Source organism: Enoplosus armatus, chromosome 2 (assembly GCF_043641665.1).
Source record: "Enoplosus armatus isolate fEnoArm2 chromosome 2, fEnoArm2.hap1, whole genome shotgun sequence".
Lineage (NCBI taxonomy): Eukaryota > Metazoa > Chordata > Actinopteri > Centrarchiformes > Enoplosidae > Enoplosus > Enoplosus armatus.
In genome coordinates this window covers 8,663,982-8,675,908 of record NC_092181.1, presented here as the reverse complement: position 1 = coordinate 8,675,908, position 11,927 = coordinate 8,663,982, and the positions used below count along the sequence as shown (strand labels likewise).

Below are 11,927 nucleotides of genomic sequence, written 5' to 3'. Positions count from 1 at the left end.
AGAGAGATGGTGTAAGAAAGTTAAATAGAGAGAGTGGTGCGTACCATGTGACTGTTTGAAATGGACATTATACTGGATTTCACCATGTGAGCCACCATAGTGCAGGTAACTCCACCCCTCAATGTTTATTAGGGACCTACCTCCATTTGTTCACGCTGGCTATTATTTGATACTCCAACACTATTTAATTACAGTTTTTCCTCTGAGAATTATAATGGAGAAATATAGAGGTTGTCCTATAAACTTCTGCAGAGTTTTGACTCAATTCCCTGTAGCATGTTTTGGCTCCAGGACAGTGAGCCAGATGTGGTCATTATCTTGCTGATTTGTCGGTTTGATTTTGTAATATATACGGCTCTTTAGGGGTTTTTGAGACATTATAACACAGTGTGTCCCTGACCGCGTGCCTATGCCTGCGGGTGGTGTCTCTTTTGGTGTTTTTTCAGGTTGCTGGGGTCAGAGAACCTCTCAGGGCAGAGCGAGCACTGGTACGGCCTCTCCCCGGTGTGGATGTTCCTGTGGATCTTCAGGTTCCAGAACTGAGAGAACTTTTTGCCACAGATGCTGCAGCCGTACGGCCTCTCCCCCGTGTGAGTCCTCAGGTGAGACTCTAAATTTGCCGGGGAGCTGAACCCTTTGCCGCAGAACCTACAGATGCAAACCCTCTTCCTGGGGATTTTCTGCTGCATATCGGCGCCGCTATAACTGGCCTGACCCTGACTTTGACCTGCTTCCAGGAACTGTTGGGGCTCCTGTATCTGACCTCCAACCTGAATGGGGCTGGGCTCCTCTGACAGATCGATAACAGGAGGCTGCTGCTGAAAGGACACAGAGGTGTGGAAGCCTCCAGAGCTTTCAACAGCCAGTCCCCTCCCAGAGCTGCCAGGCTCTGCTCCAATGAGTGTGGTGGGCAGGTATGAGAGGGGGGCGCAGTGTGAGGACGGCCCCGGGAGGCTGTCGTCGTGACAATAACTACCCTCCCCATTAGTCCACAGTGACGAACGGCCATAGCTGACCTCTGAGAAGCCCCGCCCAGACTCCTGCAGGTCAGACAGCTGATTGGCGGACGTTTGCGTGGTTTCATCAAATGGCAGAACTGCTCGGTAGTCATCGGTGCTGGACTCCACCAACCCTGGATACAAAGAGACAGATACTGAGCGTCGAGACTCTCTGTCTCTGCCGGACAGGATAAACTGTAGCGGGCCTTTCCAGTGTACAGGAAGTGGGCATTTTATTTTGAAATTGATCAGTTCCGAGTGGCGCATGCTGGGTTGAGATACTATACAGAGACGTTCAAAAGAAAGGCGGACGTGTCCACTCACCCTCCTGTATGCTGAGGCCCGTCTGGCTCTGGGTCCCCGTCACCGGCTCCACCTCCTCCACCTTCACCAGCACCACATCTGGCTCCTCTTCCTTCTGCACACACACACACAATGAAGAGAGGAAATGTCTGACGTTACTGCCGATTCTGATGGGTTTAAAGAAACACAAACAAGCTTAGAGCCCCCCCCCCCCAACCCTACCCCTATCTCAGAATGACAAGGACTTGAGCCCGACCTTTCTCCGAAGTGTGGAGATAGGCCTGGCTGGAGAGACCCCGGAAAATTGCATGACTTTGGCTTGAGTGGAGATCATCCAAAGTCGAGCTGACGTCCCAGACGCCACAAGAAACCGCAGAAGAGAAATCCCAAAGACGCGATTGAGGTCATTTACAAACTGCTCAGTAAATAACTTGGGCTGCATTATTTTCATGTGTTGCCCATCCAGCGGACGCCGAGCAACTTCAGCATTCACTTGTGTTGAACGAATATTCTCTCTCTGTAGTGTGCGGTCTTCTGGTAGAGCACTCTCTCGCTCTGGTGGATGGGAGACCACGAGACTCCACCAAAAACAATGGGGCTGAGGGTGGCTGCAGAGTTTGGCGACACTTCTCTGTGGGCTCACGGCTGCCAAATGGATCAGTGGAAATGTTCAATCACTGATCTGAGCCCGCCTCGGATTGAGAGCACCGGCGCCGATACCCACTTGTCACTTGATTTCTCTTCTTGTGCTGTCGCATGCAGAGTGGAGCACCGAGAGCGAGAACAAAGTGGCGACCATCGCCAAGTTCAAGCTGCAAATGAGGCCTGCTTGAAATACATTTGGGACATAATGAGGATCGCGTCGGACGGTGACGGCTTGGCTTCATACATACACACTTCATGGCGGCATAAAAGAAGACTTTTCAGCGGGTTTAAGAAGCACATGTTTTATTCCATAAAAAGAAACGTTGCATACAAAATGTGAAATATTTCAACTATAAAACACAAGAAATGTGTGACATTTTAAAATGACACTCCCCTCCTCGACAATGCTGTCAAACACTTAACTAGGAGTACATGGATACCATTTTCAGACCCAGTGAGTTAGTGAGTGAAGACTGGCTGAAGACTTCTATTCCAGCCTTATAACCCATGAAAACAGCACACGGATCACTGGACAAAGCACATTTTAAAACAGAACAGTCAGTCTGAGTGACGCGTCTTTAAATTTTGCGCTGGCTCATCTGTACGTGCCTTCATCTCCGCGCAGCAGCTTTACTCGAGGAATGTGCTAAAAGCTACACAGCGCCGCCTCAGCCCGTGTGTTTGAAGACGTGGCTGAGGGACAGGGACCTGTCTCCCAGAACCACCTGAGCGGGATCTTAGTCCGACCTGCGAGTCTGTGAGCTAAGATCATGTTAGCACAAGTCCGCCGGTGTTCTCTATTCATCTCGCGGCCATCACATCTCACGATCAGACTCAAAGCAAAACAGTGAACGTGTCTGCTAACAAGTACTGTGTGTACCGCCGCTGAAACAGCGAATGCACTACTTCCTCCGGTTTGCTTGGTAAAAACTACAGCGATCAGCTGTTTGAGGAAATGGCCGAGCCTTTTTGGACACGAAACTATGTATTTGTGAGGTGTTTTTTTTTTTTTTTTTTTAAGATTTATGTCTTCAGTAGGAACCAATGGGCTTTGAGCTCAGCGCCAGGAAGTCAGACAGTATTGAAAGACGGACTAACATGTTGGTTTGAGTCTCAACATGAGATTTGTTACAATAATAATAATAACCTTACATACAGCACTTTTCAAAACAAAGTTACAAAGTGCTTTACATGGTTGGAACAGGATTAAAACATTTCAGGAGGCAATGAGGGGGAAAACAATTAAAATAATGCAAAAATAAAATGGAATAAAAACACCCAACAATAATATATAAATAATAATGTAGAATAACAAACAATAATAATAAAGACATGTTGGAAATAAAACGGTGTGCTAGCATTAATAACACGCTTTTTTTTGTTTGTTTTTTTGTTAAAGAGACGTTTGGAGAAGTGATTTAAAAGATGTCACTGATCCTGCAGCCTCGGGGGGGGGGGGGGCATCCTCCACCTGACCAGAACACCACGTGGAGAGACATTTTAAAAGTCATGACTAAAGTTCAAATTGTCCATCCAAAAGCTGCTTCTCCACTTATTCTTACTTCTCTCTTTGAAAGCCACATTTAAAACATGTTTCCTGTTAACTGCTGTGTGAGACATTTAGACATCTGTTCTTAACAGGCTCCTGTGCACAAACGATTTTCCCTCCATCATTAAGTCTTTGCTGGATTTTTACACCCTACAGCAGACTTCAGGTCTCCTCTTCAGTATAAACTTCAGGGTGGCTCTTTTGCTGGTGTGTTTTCAGGTTCCTTATCCAGGCGAATCCCCTGCCACACATCCCACAGCTGTATGGTTTCTCTCCGGTGTGAACCCTCTGGTGTTTCCTCAGGTTCCCAGCCTCGGAGAACGTCTTCCCACATGTGGAGCAGCTGAAAGGCTTCTCCCCCGTGTGGACGCGCTGGTGGATCTCCACCTTCTTGGGCCGGTTAAAGGCCTTGCCGCAGTAGCTGCAGACAAACAGTCTTTCCTTGGTGCCGGTTCGACGGCGCACTTTGCTGCTGTCACTCAAGGGCTGGGTTGGGGGGACCCCGGGGCCGTAACGGGTCCAGCCGTTAATACTGGAGGAGGTTGATGGAAAATCAGCCGCTGCCATCGAGTATGAACAAGACGGCCCCCTTCCCTCCACTTCAACCCCCGACTGCTCGCCAAAAAACTCCTCAACAAACGAGTTAGCGCTTTTATTGTTGTCACTCAACGCGTCAAACTGCGAGTCACTGCTGCCGTCATCGATATACTGGTGTGGGTTTAGCGTTTCCTGCGGAGAGTCTCTGCCCTCCACAGGGGCACTGAGTTCACACTTAAGGAGAGGAGAGGAGTCACTGACCTCCACTCCTCTGCTGTTGCTGCCGCCGCCGCCGCCACCGCCGCTGTGCCTCATCCTGCTGCTCTGGATCTGGGACTGTGAGCGGGTGTCTTGCTGTTCGAGGCTGAGTCTCGGCCCTGCAGCTCCACAGGGGACACACTCCACCACTCCTTAACAGAGACAAGGTGGGACAAAGAATGGAGAAAGAAAACTCAGAAAATAATACTTCAGCCTCTTGATACAGACTACGTTTCCTACGTACAAAATATTCATGCCTCATATGGTGCTAAATCTGCTTAGACAGATCAGTCTATCAATGACTTCATTAATCAAAGAGCCATCGTTGTTATTAGTAATCCCCATTAATGGCTCACATGGTTAATTCATCATAATGTACATTTCTAAAGCACCAATTCAGCAGTTCACTCCGCTGATCTCACACTTATCGTCCATGAAACGCACTTCACTTAAAAGCCTACGGGGGGGGGGTGAGTCCTTAGCGCAGCATGTCACCACCCCACCCCTCAGCTTTTTTTTTTTTTAAGCCTAACAGGAATAAGTGAGGGATTATGAACTTTTAACTGTTGGTAGGCTTTTAATGTGCAACGCCTGCAGGAAGTGTTGAGTTTCTTGGACAGTGAATGAACAATTGAGCGGTTGGAGAAATGGCTAAATAGAAGTGACTGACAACAATTAGTCAATGAAAACAGTATTATATCCATTACGTTGGGGCCTAGGAATGGTCCACATCGAATCCTGACTTTTAGTCCCAAGTAAAGCTTCAAAACCACTGGGACCTACATTTCCCATGATGCCTGGTAAACACCAATGTCTTTCAAATTCAACGCCCGCGACTTGTAACAAAGTCTTTCTGATATGCATTTGTAGTCTCCCAGCCCAACCTGAGATGACCCTGATGACATCACTATGACATCAACATCAGCAGACTTGATAAATCTCCTCCACTATTCAACTGTTTACGCAGCCAGTATTAGTAAAGTGAGCGTGTGCAAAAGGAGTGCTGAAGAAGAAAACAGGAACCAGTACTCAACTGGTTCCTGTTTTAATACTCAGCCTTACACACACACGTGTGCATCAGAAGTTTGTCCTTACTCACCATCATCTCCTATAAGCGGCACGTCTTCCTCCGTTTCTTCAACTCGTGACATGTTTGCCTCCACCATCTCCTCCTTCACCAGCACTGCCTCCGGCTCCACCAGCTGCACATCCGGAGACTGCACAACAAGGCAGGTTTGTCACTTCAGGGGTCAGCAAAGACCAGCTTCATATTCCTGCAGCTACAGTACATGCAGTCACTCACAACAGCTGCCCAGTGTGCAAACACACAGCCTTCTGTGTTTACACACAAGTTCAGGGTTAACCTGTCCCATCCCCATATCCCCGTCCATTCGTTTCTATGTCTCCAGTGCTCCCTTGTGGTGGGCTCACCTTATTCTGGATGCTGTCAGAGTGGAGCGGCTCGCTGGCTGCGTTCGCTGCAGCAGCTCTGCCAGACCACAGAGCCACATCCATCTGTTGCGCAAACACACCATCTAGAAACAAGAAATTCAATTTTTAAAAAAAAAAAGTCTGTTTAGAAACACCGACAGTGTCACTACAGTGGAAGCAGAGAATGTGTCATGACCACCATAAAACAGCTGAACATAAACCCAAGCATATTGTATCTAAGGAATATTAATCAGTATTACTGTGTAGTGGACACAAACACACCATTCCAAATACATGCTCATGTTGCTCTGAGTCAGTTGGATGCGTAAATAGGAAAGTGTTGACAGAAGAATAAGGAGCCGCTGATACTTGTCCTGGGCCTCTTCGGTGCTCTCTACAGGTCGCAGCATAATGTGTAATTGAAAACCAGCCCCTCTCTCTCTTTTTTTAATAATACACCAGCTGTTCCATCAAAGCCAAGTGCTGAACACTGACTGGTCCTGCTGTCGTCCATCACTCATCCATCGCAATTACCCACGTTATGGTGCGACAGCGCCGCTTCATCGTTTACTTTACACCCCTATAACATAATTGCAACAATACACCTGTTAACAGTCTGCATTTTCAAACCAAGTGTGACATTTGTCTGTACGTGAACCGGGGGAAGCACTGATCCCTGAACCCTTCCGTGTGCGCGCGTTCAGGCCACACATAACGCAACGTACAGTCACTGGTCAGACTCACTAAACCCACAGCTGCACACGGGCTACCTCTACAGCCAACATTGCAGCCGATGCACCGGATAGCTAACGTCTGGGGGTTGATTCAGAATCTGATTCAGAATCAGAGTGAGTACACAACCTGTTGATACTATGAGACAGAGGCGTGGTCTGGGTTTCACCCATCAAACAACGCCGTTTACTACTTTCCTGCATTGAGGACAGGGAGGTCAGGGAGGGGTGACAATACTGTGATTGCAATTTGAATTGACTGGACATACCAGGATGGATATTGTGGAATGCAGTTCAAGTGTGTACAAAGAAACTGGCTGATCTGATACTGCATTTACTACCTTTGTAGATCATGTCAGCCGTCTAATGTGTGCTGGCCTGTCCAGCTCTAGCACACGCAGACTTGAGCCGTGTTCTAATGTCATTGTGAAGGCGTATGGTCTTCAGCGGTTTGTGACACGTTAGCACGATGCAATGTCCTTAGAAAGGCCACTGTTGATCCTAACAGCAACAAACCACTGGAGCTGAGTGGGCTTAAAACGCTTAAGTTATAAATCACAAAATAGGAATTAAGGCTATTAGTAAACTTGGTGACAGACTGCTAACCAGTGAAAGGAGCTTTGTTGAGTCTCCCTCATGTGAATGCTGACCTCAGCCCTCAGTAAACAGTGTGTTGGCTTGTTCAACTTGGTAGAATGGACGTTTACACCCTTACACACACACACACACACACACACACACAAACACACACGTAAGAGTTTGAACATGAAGAGACTGGCGGGGTTTTAGTCTGAAGTGGACCACTCTTATTGCCATCTTACCGCCGGAAGGCGAGGAATCTCGGAGCCTATCGCTGGTGTTTATCTGCACCCTCGGTCGGCTGCTGTTCATGGCGCTCTCCCGGAGCCTCCTCTCGGCGTTTCCCCGGGCCATCTTCAGCTCCAGCAGATGCAGCTTCCTCTTCAGGGCTTTGTTCTCTCTCTGGCACTGGGACATCTGTAGACTCACCACCGCATAGTCGTCGTCCACCAGCTTACAGATCTCCGCCACCGCAGCATTAGCCAGGACCTCCATGATGGAGGCCAGCTGGGTCTGGAAGGCCAAGCGGCTGGACATTGTTCCTACGGTCGGTGGCTCGCGTCGAAAATACCGTTGACCTCCTTCCAGCAGGGTTGGGGTGTGCTGGAGGTTTTGCTCAAACCATTACTGCGTCAGGAAGATGTCCGCGTTTAAATGTTGAGCAGGTAAAAGACGGCTAAGCTAACGTAGCTTCTCCTCGGTCTGTCCACACAAGCTACCGCCGCAAACATGTGGCGTCATTTCCGGTCCTACAAACATTACCCTAAGTCCTGGAGTATTTCTTCCGATAAATTTAGTTACGAATTCATAACAATTCACCCTTTACATGCGACCTGTTTGTTGTATTTAACAACCAGTCTTTCTATGTGACATGTTAAGGTGGTGTATTTCAGAGTGCTTTTATCGCGTCTCTTCTGTCAGGTGGCGCGTTGACGGTTGCACTTATCAATTATTTTACATTAACAATGTAAAAAGATGTCGCTCGTTGTGACGAACCCACAGAGAACCGTCACCAAACTCTGCAGCCACCCTCAACTCGACGAGGAATATTAGCATCTTTCAACGCATTGTTTTGGTTGAGTCTCGTGGCTCTCACTTCCTGCTCAGCAGAGACAGCAGACGGTGAACATGGTGTTAGCATTTAGCAGCTAAAGAGACACACATTTTTCCTCAGGAGTCGGTGGAGACCCAAAACAGAGCTAACAGAGAGAGAGCATACTGGACATACATTCATCAGGCGATGCCACAGACTGTATATTAAAGACAGACAACATGACAGCGCCCCCAAAAGTGAAGCCAATACATCTCGATCGGCCCCTGGTGGCTGGCTGCAGTTTGGGTCATAAGCCCCGCCCACCCCCCTGTTAGCGGATGGGACATGGGCCAAACATAAAAATCAAAGTACACTTCAAATAAATAACATAAAAATAATAAAACGTCAGTCATAACAACTTTATAAGGCGATAATATGTCAATATTGTGTTCTGCTCCCATATGACCAAGAAATGCAGCTTTAAAACAAAGTGTCAGTCTCTTGACATGTTCCAAAGAAGACAGTGTGCCACATTATTCACTTATATCAGTATATCAGCTTATATCAGTGCTCTGTATTATGAAATAATAAAATGTACTCAGCTAATCAACAATATCCATATCTAATGTTGAGGTTTGCACGAGTGAGGAAAGCCGTGTTTGTTGAAACATGTAACCTGACAGTTATTAAATTCTTAAGATAAATATGGCCTGGAAAGACGGTTAACATGAGGCTGCAAACGGAGAGAAGTAACGAGGTCGTAAAGTAGAGAGAGGAGATGAGGATGTCGGCTGTGGGTTTTAATTCCAAAACAATTAGGCCACCGATACTCGGATCAGCAATGTCTCTGCCAAGTGGGAAAACACCCAAAAAAAAATCCTGGACATGCCTGGGCAGGGGGCTGGACCATCCCAAATTTGGGAGAAATTACACCAATATTTACCCGGCAACGATGAATTATTTTTAGAAAAAAGGGTGGAGAAAAACCACCAGAAGGCAGGGCATGTTGGACTATATAAGAACTTTGTGCAAAACACCTTTCCCCAGTCAGATTCCGGGACTGGCTCGGGTTTTTATCTCTGTTAAAGAATAAAACTCTATTGCATCGAACTCTGATCGTCTCCGGTGAATTCTTTGAACCTGTTTGAGACTCCAAGAGCTACTCAATCCTACAGAAGACGAAGCGTTGGTGACGAGGTCCAGAGTCTAAAACTCTGGCCCAGACCTGGACTTCTGACCTTCAACAACATCTCATCTTATAGACGTCTCAGCTGTTTAGAAAATGTCTTCTTGGAGCAGTGACCACCATGCAGTGTTTTCGGATGATATTAATCAAAATGATATCTTCAATGCTAAAATATAATTATTGTTGTTATCCATGAATTCTCAAATTTACTGTTTTACAAAAAAGCAGAAATTATTTTTTGATTGAGATGCCAGATTACAGTTATTTACTTGCATTCTTGAACAGAAACATTTGTTTTGTGGTTGCGAGAATGCAAGCTGTTATCAGGGCCAAAGGAGGTCATACAGAATATTAAGATTTGTGGTTAATATATGTGAATAAGGACTATTTAGTTGTTCCAGTTTGTTATTTGCCTAATAAATAACATACATAAAAAATTTTTTATTTTGAAACAAGTTTTTGACAGATTTCTAAAATATTTGTGTTTTCTCATTTTTATGACAGGTGGTCTAATAAATGTGTTAAGCACTGTATATGTGCGATTACACCACAGAAATGATGCCCACAGCGCGGCCAAGTTCATTGCAAACCTTTTACATGTTTAATGACACCCATACATTTTGAAACACTGGAACATGTCATGAAAGAATACTAAAAGGCAAAATATTTGTTTTAGCTGTGCCACCTACAGCTAGTGCCAATTACATCCAAACACCTACACATACAAACACGACTCTCTTGATATATATGTTTTTACTTTACATCTTTTTACAGTCCTTTGTTCTTTGATATTAACTTGAGAGCAAAGAATCATTGACACTGAAAGGACGCGTCAGGTTTCAACCTGTGACAAGTTGAGGGGGGGGGTTAAAACATTGCAGGCCTGCGTCAATTGAGCTTTGTACCTAAAAAAATAAAATATTCTGATTTCACTGCCCAATTCCGGAAACAAACCTGGTCAACCTTCTGGACAACAGCACATAACATCTCCCCCTCTGTTCTGAGAAAAACGAGGAGTAAATAAATACACCGACAATCAGTGTGACAGACATAATCATGAACGTGGTCATAGACGAGGAGGCTGCAGGCCTGCACTACAAGATTTGCTATTAAAACACTGGGCTGCCTCGAAGGCCACTCATTAATGATGCTGGAGCAACACAAGCAACAGGAGCGGACGTGTGATCATGAAAAAACACTCACCGTGTACCAGCACTGCCTCCGCATTTCGCCCCTGGCTTTAACAAACAGTGCACAGTGATTTAAAGGAAGAGTCTGACAGTTTTTTTTGCAGAATATACTTAAGGAGATGGATTTTATATCATTTCTGAGCCTGCAGTACAGGGCTGGGTCCGGGAGAATGATTAGCTCAGATTAGCACACTAACGCTAGAGGCAGGCGGAAATAGTTAGCTTGTTAGCTAGCGCCGTCATAACTACCAACAACTCCAAAGCTGTCTTAATTTCATTTTGTATCTTGGCTAGCAAGCTAGTCACCAATACATGTCAAGGTCGGGTCCACTGACAGTAAAGACAGCCCTCAAGAATCAACCATTCACACACACCGATGGCGACCGGCGTCTCGCTCAAGGACACGTCGATACGACGTGACGCTAACCGCTGTGCCGCCATGCCGCTACATGAAACATGTCAGTAAGGCAGCTTTGGAGTTGTTGGAGCTAGGCTAACTGGGCTAGCAGGTCCCCCCCGCCTCCAGTCAAGAATTGCCAATACTTTGTTCAGGACTCCACGAGGACGCCTCGGCACCCTTTCATATCGTCCCGTATCGCATCGCATTGTGAGAAACGAAATCTTGTAGTGCCAGCAGTCCTAAAACAAACAGCAAAAACCAGGAGTGTCTGGAAATGTGAATCTGCTTTTAGAAGTCCCAGTAGGACAAGGCAAGAATTGATTTTTGCCAACAGGTGCTTAACATCTTTTTCTCAAAGTCAATTTAATTAGTCAACTCATTCACTAAATACTATAGAGCTGTGGGGTGCTCGAAATATGGTTCGGTTCATCCTGTTTCACCAAGTGGATCAGTGGAGCAGTGGATCAGCCCACGTGTTGGCTATAGAAACCAGAGAGTCTGCCAGAAAACAGCACCATTTGATGACAAATGGATGGATTAAATGTTATCAACACTGGCTCAGGCACTCTTTTACAGTCCACCCTGTGATCCTCAAACACGGAGTAAGAAATGGTTGAGTGGGCTTTAGGGGAAATCCACCTAAAAACAGAATTCACATATCACTGCTATGATCTAGGACAAATATCAACTCTACGTGCCATGATATCACAGGATGCAGTCTTGCTTCTCATTGGTTCGTGCTTACAGAAGATGCTAGAATTCCCATACGAAGGGATTTCAATCATTCACCCTTCAGGGTCCAAACTGTGCGGGGGATCATTTCACCCCGCGGTCAGCCTACAGGCCGCACTGGGACTGCTGCCGATGTCTGCGAACACTACACATTTGGCTGAAGGACTGTCCGCAGCGCGAGCAGCTGTAGGGCTTCTCCTGCGTGTGGACCGTGCGGTGCCTCTTCAGGTGGCTGGACGAGATGAAACTCTTACCGCACAGTGTACATCGATAGCGCCTCTCCCCAGTGTGAATGAGGAGGTGGACCCGCAGGTTGTTGGGCTGGGCGAAGCCCTTTCCACAGTGGGGGCAGGTG

The 11,927-nt window shown here is 46.5% G+C and overlaps 2 protein-coding genes across 2 annotated transcripts; both read right to left on the bottom strand.

Moving 5' to 3' along the window:
* Nucleotides 1-407: 407 nt before the first annotated feature.
* Nucleotides 408-10,881, bottom strand: LOC139303523 (zinc finger protein 596-like). Its single transcript, XM_070927370.1, has 4 exons — nucleotides 10,802-10,881; nucleotides 3,781-3,916; nucleotides 1,323-1,416; nucleotides 408-1,132 (listed from the first exon to the last, which is right to left on the bottom strand). Exons 1-4 carry the CDS (start codon nucleotides 10,879-10,881, stop codon nucleotides 408-410), a joined length of 1,035 nt encoding a protein of 344 aa, XP_070783471.1.
* Nucleotides 3,975-7,568, bottom strand: LOC139302358 (uncharacterized). The gene is made up of 5 exons (XM_070926040.1): nucleotides 7,274-7,568; nucleotides 5,722-5,825; nucleotides 5,390-5,507; nucleotides 4,161-4,442; nucleotides 3,975-4,027 (listed from the first exon to the last, which is right to left on the bottom strand). The coding sequence occupies exons 1-5, from the start codon at nucleotides 7,566-7,568 to the stop codon at nucleotides 3,975-3,977; spliced, it is 852 nt and encodes a 283-aa protein (XP_070782141.1).
* Nucleotides 10,882-11,927: the final 1,046 nt, after the last annotated feature.

Bases quoted from the DNA above. Each gene is read 5' to 3' on its own strand.
- LOC139302358 (XM_070926040.1), bottom strand. From the start codon at position 7,568: ATGTCCAGCCGCTTGGCCTTCCAGACCCAGCTGGCCTCCATCATGGAG. The intron at 5,508-5,721 runs GTGAGCCCACCA...CTTGTTGTGCAG, and splicing joins CTGACAGCATCCAGAATAAG to TCTCCGGATGTGCAGCTGGT. The intron at 4,028-4,160 runs GTGACAACAATA...AACCTCCTCCAG, and splicing joins CTCGCAGTTTGACGCGTTGA to TATTAACGGCTGGACCCGTT.
- LOC139303523 (XM_070927370.1), bottom strand. From the start codon at position 10,881: ATGGCGGCACAGCGGTTAGCGTCACGTCGTATCGACGTGTCCTTGAGC. The intron at 3,917-10,801 runs GTTGATTCTTGA...GTTTGTCTGCAG, and splicing joins GCCATCGGTGTGTGTGAATG to CTACTGCGGCAAGGCCTTTA. The intron at 1,133-1,322 runs GTGAGTGGACAC...CTTTGTATCCAG, and splicing joins GGGCCTCAGCATACAGGAGG to GGTTGGTGGAGTCCAGCACC.